Source organism: Myotis lucifugus, unplaced genomic scaffold, assembly GCF_000147115.1.
Source record: "Myotis lucifugus unplaced genomic scaffold, Myoluc2.0 scaffold_774, whole genome shotgun sequence".
NCBI classification, from domain to species: domain Eukaryota; kingdom Metazoa; phylum Chordata; class Mammalia; order Chiroptera; family Vespertilionidae; genus Myotis; species Myotis lucifugus.
The window spans coordinates 225,270-248,473 of record NW_005871822.1 but is presented as its reverse complement, the minus strand read 5'-3'; the positions used below and the strand labels follow the sequence as shown (position 1 = coordinate 248,473).

At 42.5% G+C, this 23,204-nt stretch overlaps 1 protein-coding gene and 1 pseudogene across 1 annotated transcript in view; one reads left to right on the top strand and one right to left on the bottom strand.

Annotated features, from left to right (window-relative positions):
* Positions 1-7,823: 7,823 nt before the first annotated feature.
* On the bottom strand, positions 7,824-8,256 carry LOC102427718 (annotated as a pseudogene).
* Positions 8,257-8,752: 496 nt separating this feature from the next.
* The window catches only part of WDR82 (WD repeat domain 82), a 28,182-nt gene continuing 13,730 nt past the window's right edge, over positions 8,753-23,204 (top strand). Inside the window, 4 exon segments of the mRNA XM_023746968.1 lie at positions 8,753-8,821; positions 13,853-14,004; positions 20,303-20,400; positions 22,936-23,002. Of these exon segments, the coding sequence (XP_023602736.1) occupies positions 8,753-8,821; positions 13,853-14,004; positions 20,303-20,400; positions 22,936-23,002 (386 nt within the window).

Here is a 23,204-nt window from a genome sequence, read left to right as displayed (position 1 = left end):
TGACAAGAGTCAACAGGAACGTGATTGGGTTCTAAGTGAATTCAAACATGGAAAAGCTCCTATTCTGATTGCTACAGATGTGGCTTCCAGAGGGCTAGATGTGGAAGATGTGAAATTTGTCATCAATTATGACTACCCTAACTCCTCAGAGGATTATATTCATCGAATTGGAAGAACTGCTCGCAGTACCAAAACAGGCACAGCATACACTTTCTTTACACCTAATAATATAAAGCAAGCGAGCGACCTTATCTCTGTGCTTCGTGAAGCTAATCAAGCAGTCAATCCCAAATTGCTTCAGTTGGTTGAAGACAGAGGTTCAGGTCGTTCCAGGGGTAGAGGAGGCATGAAGGATGACCGTCGGGACAGATACTCTGCAGGCAAAAGGGGTGGATTTAATACCTTTAGAGACAGGGAAAATTATGACAGAGGTTACTCTAGTCTGCTTAAGAGAGATTTTGGGGCAAAGACCCAGAATGGTGTTTACAGTGCGACAAATTACACCAATGGGAGCTTTGGAAGTAATTTTGTGTCTGCTGGTATACAGACCAGTTTTAGGACTGGTAATCCAACAGGGACTTACCAGACTGGTTATGATAGCACTCAGCAATATGGAAGTGATGTTCCAAATATGCACAATGGTATGAACCAACAGGCATATGCACATCCTGCTACTGCAGCTGCACCTATGATTGGCTATCCAATGCCAACAGGATATTCTCAATAAGACTTTAGAAGTATATTTAAATGTCTGTATTTCGTAAATGCTCTTTATATTGTGTGTTATCAGACAAGATAGTTATTTAAGAAACATGGGAAATGCAGAAATGACTGCAGTGCAGCAGTAATTATGGTACACTTTTTCGCCATTTAAGTTGCATATTTCTTTACATTTCTGAAACAATTTTTAGCTTTCTTTTTTTTTTTGTACTAGAAAATGCAGGCAGTGTTTTCACAAAGTGAATGTACAGTGATTTGAAATACAATAATGAAGGCAATGCATGGCCTTCCAATAAAAAATATTTGAAGACCGAAAAAAAAAAAGTCTAAAGAAAAAGAACCAGACAAGAGTTTAGGCTATGCAAGGGACTGAGGTGCCAACATGGAGTCAGCTGAAGAAGTTAAACAACTGAGGCCCAGCAGATGGTAGAAAAGCACAAAGTGGAAGCTACTCTCTCAGCCAAGTCCGAGGACTCTGAGTAAATCAGCAAAAGAAACTTTCCTTTAGCAGAAACTCACTTATTGCTGTTTTGCATTGCCATTGTTTTATTATTGTTAGTTTTAAAATGTTTTGGGTTTTGCATTGGCATTGTCTTGTTATTGTTTAAAAAAAAACAAAAACAGCCCTAACCAGTTTGGCTCAGTTGGATAGAGCGTCAGCCTGCGGACTGAAAGGTCCCAGGTTCGATTCTGTTCGAGGGCATGTACCTTGGTTGCAAGCAACATCCCCAGTAGGGGGTGTGCAGGAGGCAGCTGATTGATGTTTCTCTCTTTCTCATCGATGTTTCTAACTCTCTATCCCTCTCCCTTCCTCTCTGTAAAAAAATCAATAAAATATATTTAAAAAAACACAAACAAACAAAAAAATACCCCAGTTCATTCTTGTATTACTATTTATTCATAGTTGTATTATTTTCCATACGGACAACTGTAAACCTACGTTTGCCCCACCCCGTATATTCAGAATTAAATGTTTTTCTGTTAATCTGTCATGTCAATTTTTTCTTTTCTTTTTCTTTTATGTCTTATGTCAATCTTTTTTTTTTTAAATATATTTTATTGATTTTTTACAGAGAGGAAGGGAGAGAGATAGAGAGTTAGAAACATCGATGAGAGAGAAACATCGATCAGCTGCCTCCTGCACATCTCCTACTGGGGATGTGCCCGCAACCCAGGTACATGCCCTTGACCGGAATCGAACCTGGGACCCTTCAGTCCGCAAGCCGACACTCTATCCACTGAGCCAAACCGGTTTCGGCCTTATGTCAATCTTTATGTATTAGATCCTCCAACTAATCTAAAAGGAAAGAAGAGAAATGTTTTTCTCCCAAACAAGCTTAATCAATTCCAGAGAAGTCCCACTGGGTACTTTAACTCAAATTTATCTCAAAGAATTGGAATTTCTAAGGAGCCATCAGTTTTGGAAAGAAGATATATGGCTTAGTACAGATTCCACTTTAAACTGTGTCTCATGAAATGTAAACATTTAATAAATGTGCCAATCCTGTCCTAGTTGGTTGCTCAATGGTTAGAGCATCGGCCCAAGGACTGAAGGGTCATGGGTTCAATTCCGGTCAAGATCATGAACCTCAGTTGCAGGCTCAACCCTTGGTCCCTGTCTTTTCTCTCTCTCTCTCTCCCTCTCCCTTCCAATCTCAAAATCAACGGAAAAAATATCATTGGGTGAGGATTAAACCCCCGCCCCAAATTAAAAAGAAATGGGCTGCCGGAAGCCAATTTCAGCATGTCATGATTGCAAGAGTTTCATCAAAAGGTTGATGGAACTTGGGGACTCAACAAGGGCTGAGTCACATATGTCACCTGTTGGGAATGGCTGAAGGCATTTCCCCAAACCTGAAAAGGGATAACTGTTTGCTGCCAGACAGCTCAGGGCATCTTAATCTACATGTTATTGCCTCCTACTGGCAAACTACTGGCAAACACCTGAACAGCTGTAGACTAATTCTTCCATTCTGAGGATGGACTGTGTATAGGAAACCCTACCCTTTGAAGTATATCTCTGCCTCGCTCAGACAATTTGTGTTAATAAAAAGCATGGGGTCCTGAAACGAGGAGATCTTATTTCTTTAACTAGGCTCCTCTGACCCCCAAATGCCTTTCAAAATTATGCTTTATCACTGGACTCTTACTTAAGTTGCACACAGTCCCTTTTCCAGATTGCTGAACCCTTCTTAATGCCAGAACAAGAACTGCGGCAATGGGCCAATCCTAACCCTATTGTAATCATTTCACAACATACAAGTGGATCAAGTCATTACATTATACACTGTTAAACAAAAACCTTTGCCGCTAAAAGCTTTTCTGAAAGTAAGGGTTCATTGAGCCACATGCTAGCCAGAAAAAGGACGAAGGACGAAGGACAAAGGACGAGGTCCTGGGGCATGCAGCAGGGCTAGATGGAGAAGACAAACCTGTTTGTCGTCCTGGAGCTGACAGAGTTTGGAGAAGAAAGATGCAAGTTGTTTTAAAAGAATTTACATTGGCTCTAGATAAAGGGGGTGGGGGGAGGTGAATCGGCTGGTTCTGGGACAGGTGGCTGGGCAGTAAGGAAGAAGTGTTTGTTCTTTTTGTATCGATTGTGGGCAAGAGTCCAGAATGTTCCTGCGTAAGCAGAATGCAGTGGTGTCTGGTGGTCAGCTATTCTCCAGATAATCATGAAAATAACCACTGGAAGTTAATTCAAAGTTTCAACAGGCATTCGGGAATGTAAACAATCTTGCTGGGTTTTGGCCTGCAGCTATGAACTGATTTTACCTCCCTTATCTCTCCCCACCACCCTCCTGCCTGCTGTAATTTACTTTAGGACACTAAGGAATTTTCTCTTTGTCAACACTTTAAACTTACACAATACCATGTGTCAATTATATTGCAATAAATCTGGAAAAACAAACAAACAAAAAACAACTCTATCCAACTAACTTAAATAATAAGAAAAAATTATTAACATAACAAGTAATCTCAAGACAGGATGGCTGTAGGGTTGGTGTATAGATCACAAGGACCCAGTGTTAGCTTCCTAGGGCTGCCATAAGGAAGTCACACAAACTGGGTGGCTTAAAACAATGACTTTTATTGTCTCATGGAGGCTAGTAGTTCAAAATCAAGCAGCATCTCGCTCCCTCTGAAATCCGTAGGAGAGACTCCACTGTCTGCCTCCATCTTCGTATAGCCAGCTTCTTTTGGGTGTCTCTCTTTTCTTCTAATAAGGACACCAATCATATTGGATTTCCGGTCCACCCTACTCAGTTTGACCTTATCCTTGTGTCTCTTTTAGAAGCAAAGAGCCCTTCCCAGAACCTCCTCCCACAGCAGACTTCTTCTCATTCATCATTAGCAAAAATTTCATCACTTATTCATGCCCAATGCCATGACTGGGACAAGGAACAAGACCACTCATCATGGTTGGCTTTGACTAGTGGTTCTTAAATTTGAGCATGTGTGTGGGCTCACTTACCTGTAGGGCTTGTTAAAACACAGATTGCTGGGCTCCACCCCCAGAGCTTCTAGTTCACTAAGTCCGATGTGAGGTCTGAGAATTTGAATTTTTGACAAGTTCCTAGTTGAGGCTAATGCTTCTGGTCCTGGAATCATACTTTGAGAACCAGTGGTTTAGACTAACCAGGATTTATCTCAGAGTACTGAGCTCAACAAGTGGAAAATGCATTGCCAATTAGAGGAGGGAGGAATCAACAAAATCAGGGTTCCATCAGAAAGGAGCAAGGGATGTAGGGGGTAGGCAGCTAGTAGTGTCTGCCAAAGAGTGGCCAAAGAAAAGCCAGGACGAGACTAGAAGGGGTGTGTCCAGACAGGCAAGAAGAAAGTCAGAAAGGAATAATGTCAAGGGGGGCCATGGAGAAGAATTTTAGGGAGTGATCAACACTATTAATGTCATAGATAGGGCCAGGAAGATAAACACTTAATGAGAAGATTCTGTTTCGTAAGGACCTCATTAAAACAACATCATATACAGAACTTGTTGTTGTTTTTTTGTGCAACAAACAAACTTTATAAAATCTTATCAGGAACAGACCAATGATATAGGAAAACTGTCCTTTTAGTTGATGAAAGAACTTAAGTTTTATATTAATATACCATTGATAATGGATATTAATTAATTTTAAGAATCCTAATAATAGCCCTGGCTGGTGTGGCTCAGTTGATTGGGCATTGTCCCATGCACCAAAAGGTTGCTGGTTTGATTCCCAGTCAGGGCACATGCCCAGGTTTCGGGCTCCGTCCCTGGTAGGGGGCATGCAGGAGGCAGCCAATCTATGTTCTGCTCTCACATTGATGTTTCTCTTTCTCTCTCCCCCTCCCTCCCTTTTTCTCTAAAAATCAATAAAAAAATTTTAAAAATCTAATAACGTAATGTTAGCCAGCTTAATTATAAAAAACTAGAGGCCTGATGCACAAAATTTGTGCATGGGGCTTGGCCCTCGAAGCCCCGGCTTCATTTGGAAGGTCGTCTGGACGGTTGTTTTGCTGTTTGGTCTAATTAGCATATTAGTTCTTTATTATATAGGATAATATTTTCTCTTCCCATTCTGAAATAACCAAGACAAAGTTATTTTATGTCCATTAATGAGAATATATCTCCATACCTTATACTATCTTTTATTAAAAATATGGGCTATGCATATATGAATATACGTTCCATATTAATTATAATTTTAAACCCTTAGAAATCTTAATTTTAGTGACAACTAAAAATAAGCAATTAGCATTCTTTAGACCAGTAAATTTATAAATACAGTTCATTCAAAATGATTATGTAGCCCTGTATTATTGACCTGGAACATGTTCATATTATAAGAAAAGGGTGGATTATAAGTAATATTATATTATGAACCCATGAAAAATATAGTTCAGCCTAGCTGGTGTGGCTCAGTGGTTGAGTGTCGACCTATGAACCAGCAGGTCACGGTTCAATTCCAGGTCAGGGCACATGCCTGGTTTGCAGGCTTGATCCCCAGTGTGGGGCATGCATGAGACAGCAGATCAATGATTCTCCTCATTGATGTCTATCGCTCTTTCCCTCTTCATTCCTCTCTGAAATTAACTATATATATATATATATATATATATATATATATATATTTCAGGAGGAAAATCTGTAAAGTTCCACAACAAAATGGTAAAATTAATATTATATGTATTTTACCATAATAAAAACAAATGTAACAGTAGCTACTTCTGGATGCTATGTTTTTTATTATTTTTTTTTTAAGTTTTCTGCAATGGATGTGTATTTACGTGTATGAAAACTAAGTAAATAAATGAAATAATGCTTTAAAAGAAGAGGAAAATAAAAAGTCAAGTCTGATGCTCTTTAAGGCAATTTGATTCAAACTTTCCCCTCTGTTCCCCTCCCACCCCCGCTCTGGAGTCACTTTTTAAAAAAATTTTGTTTTCTTTATTTTTTTTAATTTATCTTTATTTTTTAAAATATTACAGATTTCCCTTTTGTTTCCCCCCCCCACCCCATTGACCCCCTCCACCCTGCACATGCCCCTCCCAGGCTTTCACCACACTATTCTCTGGGTCATGGGCTATGCATATCTATACTAATAAAAGGGTAATATGCTAATTAGACTGGCCATCTTCCGGATGTCCTTCCGGACAAAGTCACAGTGGCAGGGGCCGAGGCAGAGGCAGTTAGGGGCGATCAGGCTGGCAGGGGAGGGCAGTTAGGAGGCAATCAGGCTGGCAGGGGAGCAGTTGGGGACAATCAGGTGGTAGGGGAACAATTAGGGGCGATTAGGCCAGCAGGCAGAGGTGGTTAGGGATGATCAGGCCAGCAGGGGAGCAGTTAGGAGCATCAGGCCAGCAGGCAGAGGCAGTTAGGGGTGATCAGGCAGGCTGGCAGGCCAGTGGTTAGGAGCCAGTGGTCCCGGATTGTGAGATGGATGTCCGACTGCCAGTTTCGGCCCAATCCCGATCGGGGATTGGCCCGAAACTGGCAGTCTGACATCTCCCAAGGGGTCCCCAATTGGAGATGGTGCAGGCCAGGCTGAGGGATACCCCCGCCCCCCATCATGCATGAATTTCATGCACCAGGCCTCTAGTATGAATGTAAGTTCCTGGGTTAATCACTCCCCACCCATCCTCCCACCCTCCCCACCTTCCCTCTGAAATTTGTTAATCTGTTTCAAGTTTCTATGTCTCTGGATCTATTTTGTTCATCAGTTTATTTTATTCATTAGATTCCACATATGATACTTATTTTGTCTGACTGTTTTATTTCGTTTAGCATAATACTCTCCAGGTCCATCCATGTTGTTGCCAATGGTAAGAGTTCCTTCTTTTTTACAGTCGTGTGGTCACTTTTTAAAGTCTAGCCTTTAAGGCACTATTGGACTGGAAGCCAGGAGAGCCCAACTCTAGCATGGCTGGGAGCCAGGCTGGGAATGTGAAACAAGCTGGACTATTTCAGGACACTCTTAAAATATGAAAAATGACCTTTTCCATTCCAAAAATAATTCCGAGAGTCAAGTCTTGGAAGAAAGCTTCGGTCTTAACAGTGAAATCTGGGAAAGGTACAGGAAGTACAAAACTTGAAAGATACCCTGCAAAGATTTCTTTTGGCTGACAACATTCCGTAGATTACAGCTGTTTCTATGGTTATTTTTGTGGGTTAAGAGGAACCACAAAATGGTATCTCAGTGGATGTGTCCACTTCCCAACAAGTCCAGGACATGGCACCAGATTTATCCATGTTGCATCTAACTATTCAAAGCTGACTACACCAGCATTTCTAGCCTGTGAAATAAAGAAGCAAGGATTGCAGGGAAGTGAGTGTGCTGGGGAGCCCAGGGTTTTTCTTCCACTGCTTTGCAGCTTGGAAAGTTGCCATCCATTCAGGTTTCACGCAAACAGGCTTTTTCCAGACCCTAGAACAAATCGTGGCCAGAAACTCTGCTCTTTGTCAGGAGGCAAATTGCAGCCCAGACTGAGCCAGGATCTTGCCTTCTCCCCTTAGAAAACAACTTTGGTTTTTTTGTTTGTTTGTTTTTTAAGAATCCAACTGGATTTTATTTGACACGGAACACAATAGGACTGCAGGAATAGCAAACTGAAAAGACAAAGCAGAAAAGACCCAGTTCTATCTAACTTACAATTAAGTAACAGGAGGGCAAGTCATTAAATGAATAACAAAACAGTTGAGCTTGATGGAGAATATTCTTTTTCTAGTGCCCATACTTTCGGAATTCCCACTCTGTTGTCCAGCGGACACACCTGCCGTGTTGTGAGCCAGCGAGAGATGGAGTGGAAGTGAAAAGCAAGATTACAGACTCCCCACGCAACGATGCACTCTTCAGAAGTGGCAGATGCCTGGTTCGCCTGACATTCTATGCAAAGATCATAATGTGGTTCCTGCAGATGATAGTTATCAACCACAGTGTCCCAGGCCCAGAGGGCTACTGCGTTCCACTTTGTCACTTCGAAGAGCTTCTTGCCCGAGCCGCTGTTGGTGCCACTCTGGGTATCCACATCCATCGCTGCCGCCATTTTGGAAACACACCAACAACTTTTTTTTTTAAATATATTTTATTGATTTTTTACAGAGAGGAAGGGAGAGGGATAGAGAGTTAGAAACATCGATGAGAGAGAAACATCGACCAGCTGCCTCTTGCACACTCCCTACTGGGGATGTGCCCGCAACCAACGTACATGCCCTTGACCGGAATCGAACCCGGGACCCTTGAGTCCGCAGGCCGACGCTATATCCACTGAGCCAAACCGGTTAGGGCAACAACTTTGTTTTTAATGTGTAGGAATCCTGGCTCTTCTTTCTTTACTCAGGGGATGGGACACAGCCCCTAGTTCTTTCCAGAAAGACCCCTGTTGTCCCCGGGTTTCTGTATTGTTTTTACCACTGTCCAGGTTATATTGTTGTAGTGTACCCCGCAAATCACACAAGGATGCCTCAAGATGTTGAATTAAGGAGCCACATTTATTTCAAAGCCAGCGACTGCGAGGGGCAAATGCTCTCCAGATCTCATAGCCCTTAATGGCAGTAACATCAGGCTTATATCACAAAGGTATCGATTACATCACTAGGTTTGGAATGAGGAACCAGGTTTGCAAAGGCAGTTTGTTACAGAAACTAAATTGAGCAAGTTAGTTATCTACAAAGATTAATTATAGTTTTAGGTCTTGGAGCCACTGAGTCAACAGAAAACACATTTTCTGGAGTCACTGAAGCAATTAAAGCAATTGTGCTGTCCTGGTTTCCAGGTGCAGAGGAATGTGTTTTGAAAGACCAGTAAAACCACAATCAATGGGGTATACAATCGAATGGGGTGATTTCTATAAGTTCAGGAGATCAAAACAAATTCTCTATTATTTTAGCAAGCAAATAATTACAGAAGCCAGAACAGCAGGGTTAAAAATTAAACAGCAGTTTTTACCCGAGATGAACGTTACTATGCTTCATTGCTTCAATATCTGGATCTATGGATATCTCATCTGTCTAATATCAGTGATTTAAATGTTTCAGTCTTTCCTCTTTAGCCACTGCAGTTTAATGAAGTAAAAGAAATAGGCTCCATCTCCATTGTTGGAGACCCAGGCAATGGACCATTTGCGGAGCTCCGCACAAGTTAGACATCTATGAACCCTCACGGGTTGCGCTGTTTACCCCCTTGCACAGAAAGTGAAAGCCAAGGTTCTTGGTGCCTATTTTGTGGTTAGATGTGCTTTTCTTTGTTAGGGATCAACTTTCTCTCCCTTTAAGGCAAAGAACCCCTTTGAGGAACCATTGGAATAATCCTGTTGACTACAAAGAGGGTAATGCAGCTGTTTCATATCTTAAATGTGGTGATGGTTACACAACTGTATGATCTCACTCATTTGTGGAATATAGAAAACAACATAGACTGACAAACAGGGACAGATCCAAAGACAGAGAAACCGCGATCAGATTATCAATCCCCAGAGGGAAAGTAGGGGTGGGTGGGGGTAAGGGGAAGAGATCAACCAAAGGACTTGTATGCATGCATATAAGCCAAGCCAATGGACACGGACAACAGCGGGATGAGAGCATGAGTGGAGCGGGGGAGGTTGGGGGTTAATGGGGGGATGAGGACACATTTGTAATACCTTAACCAATAAAGAAATTAAAAAAAAAACCTATCAATTAAATTATACCTGGATTAAGAACACCAACAACAATCAGTTTAGTAACATGAAAAAATATGTATGAAGGGGGGGAAATGCTGCATCTGTAAAGTTTATGTGTGTGTACATACATATACATATACATATACTAGAGGCCTGGTGCATGAAATTCGTGCATGGGTTGGGGGGGATCCCTCAGCCCGGCCTGCACCCTTTACAATCTGGGACCCCTTGGGGGATGTCCTACTGCCTCTCACAATCTGGGACTGCTGGCTCCTAACCACTCACCTGCCTGCCTGCCTGATTGCCCCTAACCACCTCTGCCTGCCTGCCTGATAGCCCCTAACTGCTCCCTTGCTGACCTGATTGCCCCTAACCACCTCTGCCTCACCCTGCACCCGGGACCCGGTTTTTCCCTCCCTCTGGCCAGCCACAGGCACCCAGGACCCGGGCCAGCTGCAGTCGCAGGGGACCGTGGGCGGGTGGCTTTGCCTGGGCCGTAGCCACAGGTGCCAGGGACTGTGGAGCGGGCGGCTTGTCCCTCTCCTGGAACGCAGGCACAGGCGCAGCCACTGGCGCCTGGGACCGCAGGGTGGGCAGCTTGTCTCTCTCCCTGGCCACAGCCTGGCTAGTCCCCATTTCTCTCTTGCGAGCTCATTTGTGCCTGGCAGGTCCCCATTCCTCTCTCTCAGTGTTGAGTGTCTGAGCTGTTCCAGCGTGATGACCATTTGCATGTTAGCTCTTTATTATATAGGATATGTTAATTCTTGTATGTGGTCTGATCTGGGTTTGCACCCGAACCTTGGGTGTATCAGGATGATAATCTAACTGAACTCTAGGGCTGCCTATGTTTTCTTCTTGGATTTTATGCTTTTGAGTCTAATATATGTCTTTAATCCACTTTAAGTTTATTCTTGTGTATGGTATAAGAAGGTGGTCTAGTTTCATTTTTTTGCAGGTATTTGTCCAATTTCTCCCAAACCACTTATTGAATACTAGAGGCCTGTTGCACAACATTTGTGCACTGGGGGGCAGGGGGGCCCTCAGCCCAGCCTGTGCCCTCTTGCAGTCTGGGACCGCTCGGAGGACATCCCCTGAGCGATCCTTAGTGCTGCTACAGGGGCGGGAGAGGCTCCCACCACTGCTACTGCGCTCACCAGCTGTGACCCCGGCTTCTGGCTGAGTGGCGCTCCCTCTGTGGGAGTGCACTGACCACCAGGGAGCAGCTGCTGCATTGAGCATCTGCCCCCTGGTGGTCAGTGTGCATCATAGTGATTGGTTGTTCTGCTGTTCGGTCAATTTGCATATTAGGGTTTTATTATACAGGATACTGTCCTTACCCCATTGTATGTTCTTGCCTCCTTTGTCATAGATTAATTGACAATAAAGGTGTGGGTTTATTTCTGGGCTAATATATGTCTGTTTTTATGCCAGTACCATGCTATTTTGATTATTATGGCCTTGTAGTATAGTTTGATATCAATTGGCATGATTCCTCCAACTTTGTTCTTCTTTCTCAAGATTGCTGAGGCCATTTGGGGTCTTTGTGGTTTTATATAAATTTTTTGGAATATGTTTTAGTTCTGTGAAATACACCATTAATATCTTTATAAGAATTGCGTTGAATCTATAGATTTCTTTGGGTACATTTTAATGATGTAAAGTCTTTCTATCCATGAACACAGTATATGCTTCCACTTATTTGTATCTTCTTCAATTTATTTTTTTAGCCTTAGCTGGTTTGGCTCAGTGGATAGAGCGTCGTCCTGTGGACCAAAGGGTCCCCGGTTTGATCCCGGTCAAGGGCACGTACCTTGCTTGCAAGCTCCTCAGGCAACCAGTAGATGTGTTTCTCTCCCATCAATGTTTCTCTGTCTTTCCCTCTCTCTTCCATTCTCCCTAAAATCAATGAAAAAATATCATCGGGTGAAGATTAAAAAAGAAAAAATTATTTCTTCAGTGTCTTAATAATTTTTCAAGTACAGGTCTTTTGCATTCTTGGTTAAATTTATTCCTAGGTATTTTATTTTATTTTTATTTTTTTAATCCTCACCCGAGGATATTTTCCCCATTGATTTATTTAATTTATTTATTTAATTAATTTCTTTTTCAGCAAGGCAAATATCTTTACTTCTGCAGAAGGGTGTGCATGCACATGGTCTGGGAGCACATGCACACTGATTTCTTTTTTATAGAGAATGGAAGGAAGGGGGGAGGGGGAGAGAGAGAGAGAGAGAGAGAGAGAGAGAGAGAGAGAGAGAGAGAGAGAGACATCGATTGGTTGCCTCCCACACACTCCCCGGGGGATGGAGCCTCCAATGAGGTATGTGTCCTTGACCAGGAATCAAACCCTTCAGTTGGTGGGCCAATGCTCTAACCACTGAGCATAGCCAAGCTATTTTATTTATTTATTTTTAATTTTATTTTTTTAAAAAATTCTCACCTGAGGAAATTTCTTCATTGATTTTTAGAGAGAGTGGAAGCGAGGGAAGACAGAAATATTGATGTGAGAGAACACATCAATTGATTGCCTCCTGCATACGTCCCAACTAGGACCCCAGAGGGAGGACCCTGCAACAGAGGTCCATACCCTTGACTGGAATTGAACCCAGGACCCTTTAGTCTGCAGGCCTACGCTCTATCCACTGAGCCAAACAGGCTAGGGCTATATTTTTTTATGCAATTTTAAGTGGGATTGTTTTCTTAGTCTCCCTTTCTGATAGTTCACTTTTGGTGTATAAAAATGCAACTGAGCCCTAGCTGGTTGGCTTGGCGGATGGAGCATCTGGCAGCTGACTGAAGGGTCCCAGGTTCCATTCCAGTCAAGGGCATGCACCTCGGTTGCAGGCTCCATCCCCAGCTTCAGTTGGGGATTGTGCAGGAGGCAACCAACATCAATATTTCTCTCTCTCTGTCTCTACCTCTCCCTTCCACTCTCTCTAAAAAAGTCAATGGAAAAATATCCTTGAAAAAATAATGCAGCTGATTTCTGGATATTTATTTTGTATCCTGCTACTTCACTGAATTCATTGATCAGTTCTAGTAGTTTTTGGTGGAATCTTTAGGGTTATCTATATACAGTATCATGTTATCTGAAGTAAATACTTTTTAAAACTTAGATGAGTGTGGAGCAGTACACTTAAAATTAGTTCACTCTGCGCTTTATGCTATAAATACATTGTTTTAAAAGAAGGTTGAAAGTTCTGGCTGGTGATCACAAGAGTGTATATCCAAATCAAAAAATATTCATCCGTAAAATTTGTGCAGTCTACCATACATTATAACGCAATAAAGACAAATACAGACATTGAAACTGCCCGCTCTGTCCAGGACTAGAAGTGAAAGCCCGCCCGCGCTGTGTTCACTGACATAGCGGACCTCCGCGTGGCCGGCGATCGGGCGCCTGCAGGGGGCGCCCGAGTCGGGGTGGGGCTAAGGCTGCACAAAGACCCGCCGCTCGGGGCACCAAGGTCTTCCGGCCCACGGGGGAAGGGGGTGGGCGGCCCCACGTCTCCCGCCCTGCAGCGGCTGGGGAAACCGCCGCCTCGGGCCGCGCTGCCACTCCACTCAGCGTAGGCCGTCCCTGACGTCACCGCCCCGCCTCCCGGCCTCGTGCCGCCGCTCTAGCCCCGCCCCCTTTCCCGGCTTGCCCCGCGGTGAGGTCCCTCGCCCTCGGCTTCTGCCAGTCGCCGCAAGATGGCGGACACAATAAGCTGATCCGCGCTGGTTGCCCCTGAGCCTACTGTGAGGAGGAACGGTTGGCGAGGCCGCACTGAAAGAAGAGCGTTGCACTAGCAGGAGGAGGAAGAGGAGGAGGCGCCCCGACTGTCGGCCGCTCTCCCGCTCGCCGCCGGCGCGGCGCTTGCCCCGCCTGGGTCGGCCCCTCGGCTGCCCGCCCGCTCAATCGCTCGCTCGCCTGCCCGCTCGCTGGGGGACCCGCCCCGCCTGGGTTCGGGCGGTCGGCTTTTTGCGGCCGCCGGAAAGAAGTTAGAACAAAGGCGTGCTGCGGAGCTTCCGCGTCGCCAAGGTGTTTCGTGAGAACTCGGACAAGATCAACTGCTTCGACTTCAGCCCTAACGGCGAGACGGTCATCTCCAGCAGCGACGACGACTCCATCGTGCTCTATGATTGCCAGGAGGGCAAGTGAGTGCGGCGGTTGGCCTGGGCCCGGCTCGCCCTCCCTCCCTCCATCCCTCCCGTGGGTCGCCCCGCGGCCCGTTCCCCGCGGCCCGTTCCCCGCTCCGACTCCGGCCTCCGGCCTGTTTTGCACTCGCTCCCGCCAGGGCCGTTACCACTCCGAAGCCGTCCAGGAGACCTTTTTTTTTTTTTTTTTTGGAAGAAAGTAACGGTAGTAATGCTAGTAGTAGTAGTATTTTGTAAGTCTTCGGTCTCCTCAGAGAGCGCTCCGCATCTCTTGCCCCACCCCACCTTGACCTTGACCTTTCAGCGCCGGGTCCGCCCACCCCTGCCCAGCGGGTAGCACCTCTATCAGAGGAGCCGGTCGGCTCTATCCCCAGCGCCGGGCCGCGGAGGCTGCTCCCCCGCCGGCCGCCGCGGCCGCTCTCCGTGCCCTCGCGGAGGTGACCTCGATCCGGCGCTGGCACCCCGCCCACCCCCTGGCCCTCGGCTTCCCGCGAAGGCCGCGTGGGTTGCAGTTCTTAGCGTCAGGATTTATTTTTTGTGCTTCCTTTCCTTTCTGTTCCGAGTCATGCTCACACTCCTTCGGACCCGGTGCCCACGCTTATAGGTGAACTTTTTACCCAACATCTGAAACTTTTCCTTTTTGCCGGGCACAAACGAACTTGGCCGTCTCATCCCGACCTGAATGTGGACCTCCCATTAGAACAAAGAAAGCATCGTATAACAATTTCGTGTTTTCTTTTACGCTTTTTTTAAAAAAAAAATTACACTTTATGGTCCACTTGGAATTATCAAAATTCCGAGTCTAGTCTGACCATGAAATGTATACGTTGCCCCTCTGGAGACCCACCACACCTGCTTGTAAGCCCAGCATTTTTTTTCCCCTTTTTTTCCTGGGGAACTTGTCAGCTTCACCTCACCCCTGTAGATTTGCTTTCTTTAAGTCCTTGCTAACTTGTGAGCTCCTTTGGAGCAGAACTGGATTTAGGCTAAATTTTATTTCCCTTCAGCCACATTCCTCAAGCAGGCTTGCAGATGTTTGCTTTTGTCAGACTTCATTGTGTTGTCTAGTTCCAGATCTTACTTTTTGAATCTTTGGGTTTTCCTCTGTCTTCTCCAGCTGTTCTTCTTCTTCTTTTTTTTTTTTTCCCCTTTAAAAATACACACTGATGTCTCCTATAAACTTTCTTGTGGAACTTGTCTCTTTGTGAGTTTAGTTATCTAAAGTAATTCTGTTTGGTCCGAGCCATAGTGTTCTACCCACTTTTTCCCCACTGGGGCTATGAAAAGGTATTATCTAATTGGCTCTGGATTTGCCTGCTGTAAGTGGGAGGGTGGCCTATAGTGGTGGTCCTGGGGGAAGAGAATTTCTTAGCTGGAGTGATGCTGAGTTTTTTTTTTTTAATATATTTTATTGATTTTTTACAGAGAGGAAGGGAGAGAGATAGAGAGTTAGAAACATCGATGAGAGAGAAACATCGACCAGCTGCCTCCTGCACATCTCCTACTGGGGATGTGCCCGCAACCCAGGTACATGCCCTTGACCGGAATCGAACCAGGGACCTTTCAGTCCGCAGGCCGATGCTCTATCCACTGAGCCAAACCGGTTTCGGCGATGCTGAGTTTTTTGAGTCAACTTAATTCATTTAGCATATGGATTTCTGTCCATATCTGGCCACTTAATCCGCTTGGAAGAGAGAGTAATGTATAAAGCTGGGATGAGGGTCAGTTGTGGGGTTCTGGAGCTAGAAGTAGTTTGAACCTGACTTTCTTGAAATGCTTGTGCACAGATTAGAACCTCTCCCTGGAACCTGAGGATGAAAGTGTATATCCTCATTCAAAGGAAATAAAGGTTGTGGTAGTATTTCTTCACAGTTTGTCTTATAATTTTCACATGTTGGGAGGGATGACAGTGACTTGAAGTCCGGTCTTGTTAAAAGCAAAATGTTACTTTTATGACATACTGTAGTTTATTCACTCATGTAGCATTTTTACATAATTGCAGTCTTTTTTTTTTTTTTTTTGCGACCGCGGCAGGACACATAATTGCAGTCTTATAGAAAAGTCATAGCAATGTTCCAAAGAACTCCCATATGATCCAATAATTGGCCCCATTTTGCCCCATTTGCTTTATTCTCTATGTACATATTTACACAAATGCATTTTTTTTTCTAGAGGTATCAAGCCCCTTTATTCCTAAACATGGGTTTCTTAGGCACTAGGACATTCTCTTATATAACCAGGTACAGTTATCCAAATTAGGAAATTTATTGTTGATACAATAGTGTAGGGCATGCTTTTAAAATTTTTCTCTTATCAAGTAATTGTGACCTTGTTTCATTGTGGCAGGAGAGTGGTCTGGTAGTTGGGAGACCTGGGTTCTAATTTGGCCTTGTGACCAGGTATGTGACATTGGTCATTTAACCTATCGGACAGAGTACATGGTCCTAAGTGGTAATGTGAAGAAAAGATTTGCCACTAGTGTGGCCAAACCAACATTGGAAGAAATATAACGTTTTCTTGTAAGGCACAGTATCTTTTTAAAATATACATATTTTTATTGATTTCAGAGAGGAAGGGAGAGAGAGAGAGAGAGAAAGAAGAGAAAGAAAGGAACATCAGTGATGACAGAGAATCATCTATCAGCTGCCTCCTGCATGCCTCCTACTGGGGGTTGAGCCCGAAACCTGGGCATGTGCCCTGACTGGGAATCAAACCGGGACCCCCTGGTTCGTAGGTTGTGCTCAGCCACTGAGCCATACCTGCCGGGCTAAAACAATATTCTTTATGCTCTATGTTTTCTAGTTTACTGGTTTTTTTTAAAATTTTATAATGGAGTTCATCCATTGAGTGATTTTTTTTTTTTAAACTTGAGAGAATATGACTGTGGTAGGTGATGTGAATTATTCAGAGAAGGCTTTAATATTATTTGCTCATTCTTTTTTTAAAAAAATATATTTTATTGGTTTTTTTTTTTTACAGAGAGGAAGGGAGAGGGATAGAGAGTTAGAAACATTGATGAGAGAGAAACATCGATCAGCTGCCTCCTGCACACTCCCCACTATGGATGTGCCCGCAACCAAGGTACATGCCCTTGACTGGAATCGAACCTGGGACCTTTGAGTCCGCAGGCTGACTAACGCTCTATCCACTGAGCCAAACCGGTCAGGGTTATTTACTCATTCTTGATCACCAGAATCATTGTTGGTGGAGAGAAGCTTACAAAAATATTTATGAAAAAATGTTGTTCCTGGGCTTTGTAAAAATTCTCTGAAAGAATGAAATACATTAGAATTTTTTTTATTCAATATATTTTTATTGATTTCAGAGAGGAAGGGAGAGGGAGAGAGAGAGAGATAGAAACATCATTGATGAGAGAGAATCATTGATTGGCTGCCCCCCTGATAGGGATTGAGCCTGCAACCCAGGTATGTGCCCTTGACTGGAATCGAACCCGGGACCCTTCAGTCCAAAGGCCAATGCTCTGTCCACTGAGCCAAACCAGCGAGGGCTAGAATCTTGCTTTCAAACTAGAATATCATATGTGGTAAAATATTTCTGTAATTAAGAACAAATCTCAGGTTAGTGTTATTGATAAATTTGAGGCAAATAGGCTACTAGGTGTACCAGTTAATGCGGATTTTTTTTAATAGACGGAATTACACATATGTTGATATATATGCGATTTGATATGTATGCTATTTTGTATTGACAACAAGCTTCAAAACTTCATGTGTCAAATTTGCTGAAGGTGTTAACATCATAGATATTTTTATGCCTACTAGTAAAAATGTCAAATTTCATGCCCCAAAAAAGAGCATTTGTGGGAAGTTTTAATTCATTATTTTGAAGAAAAAGTTATTGTATACTTTGGGAAGCTTATGGTGAACATGCTCCATCTCAAGATACTTGTGAATGCTGGTTTAAACGCTTTAAAAGTGATGGTTTTGATGTGAAAGACAAAGAACGTCCAGGTCAACTGAAAAAGTTTGAAGACCAACAATTACAAGCATTATTGGATGAAGATGCATGTCAAATGCAAAAACAACTTGCAGAAAGATTAAATGTTGCTCAGCAAACATTTTCCAATTGTTTACAAGCAATGGGGAAGATTTTAAAGGAAGGAAAATGGGTGCCACATCAACTGAATGAAAGACAAATGGAAAACCGAAAAGTCATCAGTAAAATGTTGCTTCAATGATACCAAAGAAAGACTTTTTTGCATCAAATTGTGACTGGCGATGAGAAGTGGATTTATTTTGAGAATTCCAAATGCACAAAATCATGGGTTGATCCAGGTCAACCATCAACATCACCTGCAAGGCCAAAATTGTTTCGGAAAGAAGACAATGCTCTGAGTTTGGTGGGATCCAGAAGGTGTGGTGTATTATGAGCTTCTAAAACAGGTGAAGCCATTAATACTGATCGCTACCGACAACAAATAATCAATTTGAATCACGCTTTGATCGTGACCAGAATGTGCCAGAAGACATGGCAAAGTAATTTTGCTTCCTGATAACGCACCATCACACACTTCAAAACCAGTTAAAGACATGTTAAAAGATCTTGCCTGGGATGTATGAACCCACCCGCAGTATTCACCAGTTCTTGCTCTTTCAGATTACCACTTGTTCCGATCGATGGCACACGCACTTTCTGAGCAGCGCTTCAAAATGTACGAAGACGTGGAAAATTGGGTCTCTGAATGGTTTGCCTCAAAACAAGAAAAGTTCTATTGGGATGGTATCCACAAATTACCTGAAAGATAAAAGGGAAATGTGTAGCTAGTGATGGACATTGCTTTGAATAAAGCACTTTTGATGTTTCTCTTGAAATTATCGTGTTTTCTTTGATTACAAAATCCGCCATTATTAACCGGTACACCTAGTATATATAAGTGGAACTGAAAATTTTCCTTACACCACAGACTTTAACATTGGCTCTTTAGGCTCTACTGTTGTAGATAGACTGAAATACTGGGATAAGTAAGCTCCTTTCACTGGTAGAGGCAAAGTTAACTACCTTTTGAGAGCAAGCACATGTGCATGCTCATACTCGTTTACTCTCTGATTGGTTACCACCATACAGTAAGTAATCCCAATGGACAACTCTGGACAGTGGACTTGACTAGGTAACCTCTGAGCTGAGAAGTCTTGTTTGGAAATTCGTTTTATGTAGGGAAATTCTTTAATCTTACTGACATTAAAAAATATTGAGACCTGGCTGTTGTTTTCAGTGGTTAATGTCAGCCCATGAACCCAAGGGTTGTGGGTTTGATTTCTGGTCAGGAGCACATACCTGGTTGCAGGTTCAATCCCCACTTCATTCAGGGCACGTGCAGGAGGCAACCAATTGATGTGAGATGGGTCTTTCTCACATCGATCTCCCTCCCTCCTTCCTTTCCTCCCTCCTACTCTCTCATGGGAAAAAATATCCTCAGGTGAGGACAAACAAAAAACAAATATTGGAAGTGCAAATGATTGATTTCTTATAGCTGCCTGGGTCATCTGATTATTTAGCATCTATGTGCCAAGATGAATTTGCATTGATGACAGGGTGAACTTTTTCATAAATTGGAACTCGTGGTAAATATTGGTACAGGATTTATGAAATTCTCCTAGAACATTATGAAGTTTTTGGTTAATGATTTTGTTGAGTTCGGTTTCAGCTTGATCCTCACGCTTCCATAGAGGAAGACATTTATGGAACTTCAGCGAATGGATTGGTATCCTCTGGCTTGGGAAATATGTGATTTTGCATTAAAGTAAAAAGAAAGCAACCGATGACTAGTTTTGCCTGGGAGAGTTAGGTTTGCCTTCCAAAAGGCTCAGTAAGTGCTTTGGACATGTAGGATAGGGAGAATGGATAGGTTCTACAACAGCAGGTTATTAGGAAGGGTAAAAAGTAAGTTCTGGCCTCACTTGTTTGATGTATTTCCATATCCCTCTTTGTTATCAGGGTGACTTGTGTTTTTTTGTGTGCCTTTGTTCCCAAATAGATGTACTTTTTCTCAAAGCTAACTTTTGAATATTGTAATAAAGACAGAATTGAGCCCTCACAGTTACTTCCACTTTCGAATCTTTGCATTTGGTGTCCAGAGGTGAAAGGCTGTTGCACTTGATTTCATTTATTTATTCTCTCTTGTAAGAAATTCTGTTTCTTTCCAGTGTTAGAGATTACCAAGAATCCTCATCCTTGCCACATCATTCAAGTGCTTTTTTTTTTTTTTTTTAATGAAGATCCCAGATTTTGATGATGGAGGATTTTGATTGTTTTCTTTCTCTGTCCATTTTCTTATCAGACCAAAGAGAACCCTGTACAGTAAGAAATATGGCGTGGACCTCATCAGATATACTCATGCAGCAAACACAGTCGTTTACAGCTCTAATAAAATAGACGGTAAGCAAGCCTTCTTTTTAGTAGGTCATGGTTTCCTTTGTTAAATAGTTCACGGAATCTTTGTGACTATTTCTGTTTAGGTTGTAGTTACTTTAAATATTTTCCTATGATGTTAGCAGTGCTAACATTGTTATGACTGAAAAGATGCTGGAGGCGAGCTGCAAGTGCTTTTGAAATTGAGTATGAAAGATCTCGGTTTAGAGTAGAAAGTGGAAATAGGAAGCAACAACTGGTGTTTATGGTTTGTACTTCTGGAAACTTAGAAGAATACTTTTAGAACAAATGAAAGGAAAGAATACTTGACACACAGCAAGTGGTAAACAATAGTACCTCTTCAAAATATAGAGATTTGAGAAAAGTTTTCACAAATGCTTGAGCTATGATAGTTTATGGGATCTTAGAAGAGTTTTTAGTGTATGCCCAATCTTTTATGGTCTGTGTCAATAAAGGACAGTGTGCTGACCTTATTTTGTCTTTGATTCTGGGGACAATTTTTTTATCTGAATTTTATCCTTTTCCCTTTTTAAACTTGTGAAATTAAACTTGTGAGTTTCTTTCTCTAATAAATGGTTCTGCTTTTACCTGCATTTCACCTGGATAAGTCGTTCTCAGTTGACAGATGATCTTATAATTGAGCAATACCACTTAATTCTTTTATTATTATTTTTTACAATATATTTTATGGATTTCAGAGAGAAAGGTAGAGGGAGAGAGAGATAGAAACATCAATGATGAGAGAGAATCATTGATTGGCTGCCTCCTGCACGCCCCACATGAGATAAAGTCCACAACCTGTGCATGTTCCTGAACGGGAACCTAGCTGTGACCTTCTGGTTTGTAAGTCAATGCTCAACCACTGAGCCACATCGACTGGGCAACACTTACTTTCATATTAGGACTCCTTTTTAAAAAAATTCTTATGAATTTGATCGTTTCACTTTTTTTGCGGTAAGATTTTTCTAATGTCATTCAACAGAGATTGCTTAGACTGTTATTTTGGCTCTGCCTGTCTCAGAGCTGAAGTGTCTTTTTTTTAAAAAATGTTTTTTTATGAGCTGTTTCTGCCTGTATTTGACTTTTAGTAAGTATATTATTTCTACTTTTCATACCTGTATTTCAGAAATGGTTTTTTAAGTAAGCATGCATTTGATGCTTTTGACAAGAATATATAAAACATTAGAATCCTAAGGAAACATATCTATGTGATTATCTGCATGACTGGTATATTTCTTCTGTTGGGGTCTTTTTCTGGGTGATTAAATGAGGATTGTCCAAATCTGGTTCAAGATGAGGCAAATGTGTGGCACTGCAGCTTTGCTGCCAGGCCTCTGCTGTGAGGATATTGCCTTTCCTGTGTCGAGTGCATCCTGAAGAGTTCCTTCAACGCTTCGTTTCCTTTTGCCTGATTCCAGGCTGAGGTAGTAGTTTGTACAGTTTGAGGGTCTATGATACCACCCGGTACAGGAGATAACTGTACAGGCCACTGCCTTGCCAGGAACAGCGCGCCAGCTACCGAGTGGGGCGGAGAGGATGGCGACGCCCTGCTCATCTCTGGGAAACCAGGTAATGGGGAGAAAGCCTTTTTCTGCTTAGGGAAGGTGAGTAGCTCCTAGTAATAGAACAAACAGGAAGACTTTGTAGTTGTTATAGGAGAACTTTAAAGATGTATTCAAGGAAAACCATGTAGAGTTCAGTTTTGTAACGTACAAAGAGGACCCTTTACCCTCTCCCAGGTTAAATGCCCTCTTACTAGAAAGTACTCCTGTGAACCACTGGGATGACTTGGTGCTGTTAGTGTCTTTGCTCCTATGTTCTGTTTTCCTCCAGAATGTTCTTTCTGTGCTTTTCTTTCTGCATTTTGGCATCATTTCCTATTACCCCTTTCTCAACAATTGTTCCTTATTCATAGTCTTTTTAGGGGCATAGTACCTTCTAGTTCTATTCTTTATGACACTTCATTTCCCTTCCCATCACCATCTTTTTTTTTTTAGATAGAATCATTTGGTTTTTAAGAATGTCTTACTTTACCCAAGCACAGATCTCTACGATTATTCCTTTCTTGTTATTGTCAAAATCTCACTGTTCTGACTTCTTGGTATAGTTCATGAGTTTTATTTTGAAAATGTCTTGAGATCTTTGAAACCCAAATTTTCTCACTGCTTTTTGCCACTTTATTAGTATTTTAAACTAATTTCTCTGATGCACAAGGGACTAGTGGATAGTTGGTTAATTAGAAAAGAAGTAATAGAACTTCTCTTTCCATTTTGTTTAGTTTTTATGTAAATTGTAAACACAGCATTCAGGTGAGGTTATTGCTCTATAGTCTGTCAACTTAAGAATTCTGCTTTTGAATTATGTCAGATCTGTAGTGCCCTCTTTTCAGTTGTGGAAAGGAATTATTTACTATTTATTCGTACCTTGCTTGGGTTATAGACAGCAATGACTTCTTTGATCTTGCCTTTTCAAGATGAAAATGCAAAGTAATTTTCTTTGAAAATAGTAGGATATCATCATGCCTTATTTGTCTTCTTACAGATACTATTCGTTACCTGTCCTTGCATGACAACAAATACATCAGATACTTTCCTGGACATAGCAAAAGGTAAGACCCCAGTGTTATAGAAGTAGATAGTTCTTTTATCCCTGAGCTCTCAGATAATAGAAGAATGAATGGAGAGATTTTATCAGTGAACTAAAGCTAGTTCCTCACTGCTGCTTGGCCTTCCTCTTGGTCTTCTTTTGTTACTCCCCACCCAGTCAACTCTTGATTAACTGAGGTTGTGGAAGCAGGGGTAGGACTTTAT